The 5,403-nt window shown below is 46.1% G+C and overlaps 1 protein-coding gene across 1 annotated transcript; it reads left to right on the top strand.

Annotated features, from left to right (window-relative positions):
- Window positions 1–230: 230 nt before the first annotated feature.
- Window positions 231–5,164, top strand: metrn (meteorin, glial cell differentiation regulator). The gene is made up of 4 exons (XM_026178756.1): window positions 231–601; window positions 1,253–1,686; window positions 3,016–3,075; window positions 3,476–5,164. The coding sequence occupies exons 1-4, from the start codon at window positions 495–497 to the stop codon at window positions 3,787–3,789; spliced, it is 915 nt and encodes a 304-aa protein (XP_026034541.1). The 5' UTR covers window positions 231–494; the 3' UTR covers window positions 3,790–5,164.
- Window positions 5,165–5,403: the final 239 nt, after the last annotated feature.

Below are 5,403 nucleotides of genomic sequence, written 5' to 3'. Positions count from 1 at the left end.
TCATAAAACTTCTCAGTCGTGTGTGGAGGAGGAGGGGTGGGGTGTTTTTAAACTGCAGTACTTTCTGTACACTCACTCCTCACTCAGGCCAGTTCGTTTGTATCTTGTATGCAGACACAATAGTGAATTGTTACTCGGTTCCATCCTTGCATACAGTTACTCACTCTCAGGGTCAGACCTCCCTCCCTGCCCCCTCTGCTGGGCGAGTGGTTTAAAGTTTCTGTCGCTGCATTCTGATTGGTCCGTGAAGTTTTCCTGAGGGGGGATAAGTTCAGAGCTCCGCACCTCCACGCTCACATCGGCCCCGGAGAGTGCAGAAGCTGTATTCTCTTATCATACGCATCAGGATAAGAGGGTACAAAGTTATGGAGGTTATCAGAGGTAGATTATTATTTGTTTTATAGACTTTTTTTTACTCACTGAGATTTAGGACATCGGCAGTTTGGAATAATCCTTTTTTCCCCCTCCACCTTACTTTGCATCATCCATCCAACATGCCCGGCTTTGGGGTTTGGATTTACGCAGTGTGGATTTTACTTTTTTGCCTTTTCCACGTGAGCCTTTCAAACTATTCCGAAGACCAATGCAGCTGGAGAGGCAGGCAAGTATTTCACATTTGATCTGTGGTGTGTGTGAGTGTGTGTTCACTGGGCATGATGGAAAAGAGGATTTAAAAATGACCGCTCAGAGACGCTTACAGGTGCCTCCTGTTCGTGTGGTCGGTGTTTGAGTGAATGCGACAAGTCGAGACTTGTCACTGCGGTGCAGTTTAAATGTTTGCGGGGCTCTGCTGCGATTGCGCCTCTGGGGTGTCTGCGGGAGGCACGCAGGGTCAGACGGGCAGGAGACTGAAAGATTAAATCACATGCATGGAGAAAATATACACATGTGCAGCTGTTGGAGGCTGCTCTTTACTACAGACATGTTTTCAGTATTCAATATATATATATAATTTTTTTTACATATATTTATAAATTCTAAACACTACAGTTGAGTGTAGATGCCACTCAGGGTCATCATCTCTGCAGATCTGCCAGTAGGCAGCGCCTTGTCTGAAACTAAAGTTGACTTTTAATGACATTTATTCACCAGACATCAAACTTTTATTGCTGATGTGCAGTGATCACATTTAATCCCCTCTCCCTCCATCCTGCAGCTGTGTGCAGATGTTTCAGGAAAGTTTGGCCTGAACAAACTTCATAAAAAAACTTTATTTAACCTTGTCTCCTCTCCCTTTTCCTCCTGCTCACAGCGGTTTGTCCCAGCAGCAGGGCAGCGTGGAGCAGATCTCTCTCCACTGCTCCGAGGGCACACTGGACTGGCTTTATCCCAAAGGAGCCCTGCGCCTCACCCTGTCTCCGCGCCTGCCTTCCATGGTGGTGGGCCCCAGCGGCAGCAGCTCTGGGCTCATCACTGCCTGCGTCAAGCCCTCTGAGGAGTTCCATGGAGCCCAGCTCTACCTGGAGAGAGATGGGGTCCTCGAGCTCCTGGTAGGAGACCGCCTGGAATCCTCCCCCCCGCCGAGGGTGCGCTGCTTCAGCCGCCTGCCTGGGGAGAGGGTGGCCCTCTTCCTGCAGGCTACACCGCATCAGGACATCAGCAGGAGGATCGCCTCATTTCGCTACGAGCTGAGAGGGGACTGGACAGCTCGCCTGTCCCTGGACTCCCACCCTATTAGCACTGAAGGTGAGTAGGTGAGAGCAGGTTGCACGAGGTCTGCCGTGTTGGTGCTGAAGAGGGTCTTGCTTAAGCTTGAACCTTTCTTCATATTATTTGTGTTTATGAATCAACATTTCCTCCATGAGTGGCTGCGTAACACCTTAAAGTTCACAGGTTTGTCCAAAATAGTACTTTAGCTGCATGCAGTTCTTAAATCTGTAAAAGGTCTTTTGTTTCCTTTCTGTAAAATTGGAAGATGCGAGTTTGTGATTCACCACTGACGATATTATTACCCCATAAAATCCTCTTTGAGGATGATTCATAACTGGGAACAGGCCTCTGCGGTCTGCATGGACTTTCCACGGCCGTGCAGAGAGAAGGAAGTGGCCAAACTTTTCCCCCAAAGGGTTTGAAGTAGGAGAAGGGGAGCGGTGAAGTGGGGAGGAGGGGTACAAAAGCCCAGTATGTGGGGCTTTCTCCAGAGTCCAGAGCCCTTTGAATGGCTGGCGCATGAGTATTCTGGGATTACTGCCGTTGTCTAGGCAACAGGGAGGCCTCTGCCCAGCTGAGATGCTCCCCTCTTTTGTTGAGTTGCCTCTTGTCTGTAGGAGTTTCCCCCCCCCCCCCCCCCCTCCACACACACACACTCACACGGGCACACACTGATTAGGTTTGGAAGTGGGGGGTGCTGTGGACTGGAGAGGAAGGAATCTCATTTATCAAGAGGTTTTCCAAAGAACCACAAGGAGAACTTTTTAAAAAATGCCAGAACTTTTTTTTTTTCCACAGTTGAATCAGTGCAAACAGTTTTGGTCTGAAGCTTTTCTGGGCCTGATCAGTAAATCCCGCTATGAATCTTAGTGTCTTAGTAAGGCGCCAAACTATTTTTTAAAGTATTTTTTAGTTCTCAATAAAAGCTGTCAAGCCTCCACAGAAAAGTACAGGATTTTCTAAGAAGTTGGATCGGGCTTCTTTGAAGTCCTCCCCCCTCTCCCTGGCCTCTGTCTAGGCTTTGATGAGATGTGACTGCAGACACCCTGAAAGGCTTTACGGGGGGAAGTTTCATTTGGCCTGGGGTAGGAGAGCCTCACACCTTACAGCTCCTCTGGACCTCCGCTGCCAACTGGAAAAGTAGCAGCTGTTTGTTACAGGTTTTTCTCCCCTTTGTTGCTGGGGTTTTTTTTGGGTTTTTTTTTTGCACAGTTAATGGTTTGGATCACATTCCTCTGCATGTGATCTGCAAATGCACTGCCTGATTTCAAGCACATTAGCCTACAGGTTTCTTTCAGGAGTTGAGAGTCTTGTCTAAGGTCACCAAATGACTCCAGCTTTCTTTTCTTTATTTTGTCCCTCCAGACGCCTGCAGACCCTGCAACAACACTGAGATTCTGATGGCTGTTTGCACCAGTGATTTTGGTAAGTCACTACATATACATCAAACCAGACCTCTGCATCTTAATGACGTGAGATTGGCTCAAAGACGTTGCCTCCAAATGTTCCCTTAAAAAAAGGAAAGGTTAAAGGTGAAATAGCAAATCCCCCCCCCCCAGGCACCATAGTGGACTAACCCCAGCATCACCCCCCTAGAGAAGGAGTAGTGGACTAATCTGCAGGCCTCTGATTGAGCTGTAAAGGGCTGAGGAGAAGTAGAGCTGACTGAACAAAAGTTCATTGATTAGTACGCAGGTCAGGGACTTCTTAAGGATTTTTATCTGTTGGTAGCTCGCAGACTCTGAACCAAGGCTTAAAACATGCATTGGATAATTATTCTGGAAATGAGCTTTAATGTTAACCTGAATATCCTCCTAATTTGCAGTGGTGCGAGGCAACATCAAGTCAGTGGAGGAGGACGAGAACTTAAGAGCGGCCGTGATCAAGGTCAGCGCCACCCGCGTGTTTCGCCAGAAGTACACACTGTTCACCGGGAACAGCCGCCTGAGCAGCCGGGGCGAGATCAGGACTCTGCTCCAGTGTGGCGTCAAACCCGGACCCGGGAGCTTCCTTTTCACCGGCCGAGTCCACTTCGGCGAGGCCTGGCTGGGCTGCGCTCCGCGCTACAAGGACTTCCAGAGGGCTTACACCATAGCCAAAGCAGCCCAGCAGATACCATGCGAGCTGCCCGTAGACTGAGACAAAAACTCAGCTCGTCTGCTACGCAAAATTGGAAGCTGTGCTGAGCGCCAGGCCAAACTCAGCCCTGTTCCACGTTCGGGAAGAAGCCGAGACGGGCGACTGTCGGCTCGCGTAGCCTTCCCAAAGGCCTGAGGAGTGAAATGGACTTTTCAGACACCATTTCAGTGCAATACGCGGTCACTTGTTGCAAAGAGCCCAGTGGTTTTCGTGACACTGAGGGGGGACACGGCTGAAACGAAGCTTAAGCAGTGATGCCATAAAGATGGTCAAAGTAAAATGATGTAATGATGAAAAAGCTTTCCATTAATTCAGGCCTACTGAGAGTCATCGCATTGAAACTTAGGGAAAAAAAGAAAAGCTCTATAAAAAGCTCAAGGCTATCAGCTGACATCCTGTGGAGCGTACGCCACACAGGTGTTGCTGCGGTCTATTCATAATGTCTTTTATCAGATAATAACAGGACAATGTGATACTTGTCTTCAGTGTTAGTTTTATGAAGGAGATTATATAAGTCCACGCTAAGAGAAACATTAAAAACAACTTGCACTGAATGAAAGGGAATGATCTAGAAAGTGTGATGCTGCAAGCACTGAAAACCAAATAAATGTTTAAAAAAAAAGCAACTATATGTAGCATAGTGAAACAACTGAGAATTTAATATATGTTCAGATAAATGCGAGCACGTACAACAGTAACAAAGTTATGGCTACCCAAGCAGGTTTCACAGCTCGATATAGTGCTGAGAGCACCTTCCTATTGTAGCCTGTCTGAGATTCGTTTCTGCTTCCGTGAGGAGACGCAAACTTTATAAGTCATGTAAGATAAGACGTGTTTAATTTGCATGCAATATTTCTGCAAAACTACAGCTGACTGGACTGCCTTTGATTTTGAAGAGTATTTAAACGTAAAGAGCAAAGCTGCTTGAGTCTTGCCAAAGCAGATGTAAATCTGACTGTTGTCCTATCGCGTTCTGCTTTCTGCTCTCACATACTGATGGAAAGTAAATGCTACTCGACTCTTTATAATCAGCAAACTTCATACACTGATGATAAAAGTAAAAAACCTCTCATTGGAAGGACATTACTCTGGTTGGACGAGGTTAGCTCAAGAAAACAATAAAATATGCATTTAATGTGTGAAATGAGTTCTGTAAAGAATGATCTGATGTGCACTATATCACCAAGGAGGAGGGGTTCGTACCAAATGACCATAATCTGCTGACACGGTATGCCTTTAATGCGTACACTGCCATTTTTGTGTGTAAATGTGAATATAATGTGATTGTAAATATGTTCATAAGAAAGTCTAGAAACAAAAGCATGAAAAAAGTATTGTCTCAGTATTGTGGATTATTTTTATGTTTGTCTGTGTTATTAAAATATTCTGTTAAAAAAACAGATTTCAGATGTGTGTGTTTGAGTGTTTTTCTTTAACTTTTTAAGGTTTTCTTACTCTACTGAGCTTTTCGTGCTCCCTAATCCTCTTAGAACCAAATCATTAAAACTGGTCAGCCTCCATTAGAGCATGTAAGGCTTCTTCCGTGGCTACCTTTTCTCAGAACATAAGTCACTCCAAGTGCTCATGAATCAGATTCCTGAAAGCGCAGAACAA

Source organism: Astatotilapia calliptera, chromosome 8 (genome assembly GCF_900246225.1).
Source record: "Astatotilapia calliptera chromosome 8, fAstCal1.2, whole genome shotgun sequence".
In the NCBI taxonomy this organism is placed as follows: Eukaryota; Metazoa; Chordata; class Actinopteri; order Cichliformes; family Cichlidae; genus Astatotilapia; species Astatotilapia calliptera.
The sequence above is the reverse complement of the archived record's forward strand: the minus strand, read 5'-3'. Positions and strand labels throughout refer to the sequence as shown.

Excerpts from the sequence above, each read along its gene's own strand:
- metrn (XM_026178756.1), top strand. The coding sequence starts at position 495 with ATGCCCGGCTTTGGGGTTTGGATTTACGCAGTGTGGATTTTACTTTTT. Across the intron at positions 602-1,252 it reads CAATGCAGCTGGAGAGGCAG|CGGTTTGTCCCAGCAGCAGG; the intron begins GCAAGTATTTCA and ends TCCTGCTCACAG. Across the intron at positions 3,076-3,475 it reads TGTTTGCACCAGTGATTTTG|TGGTGCGAGGCAACATCAAG; the intron begins GTAAGTCACTAC and ends CCTAATTTGCAG.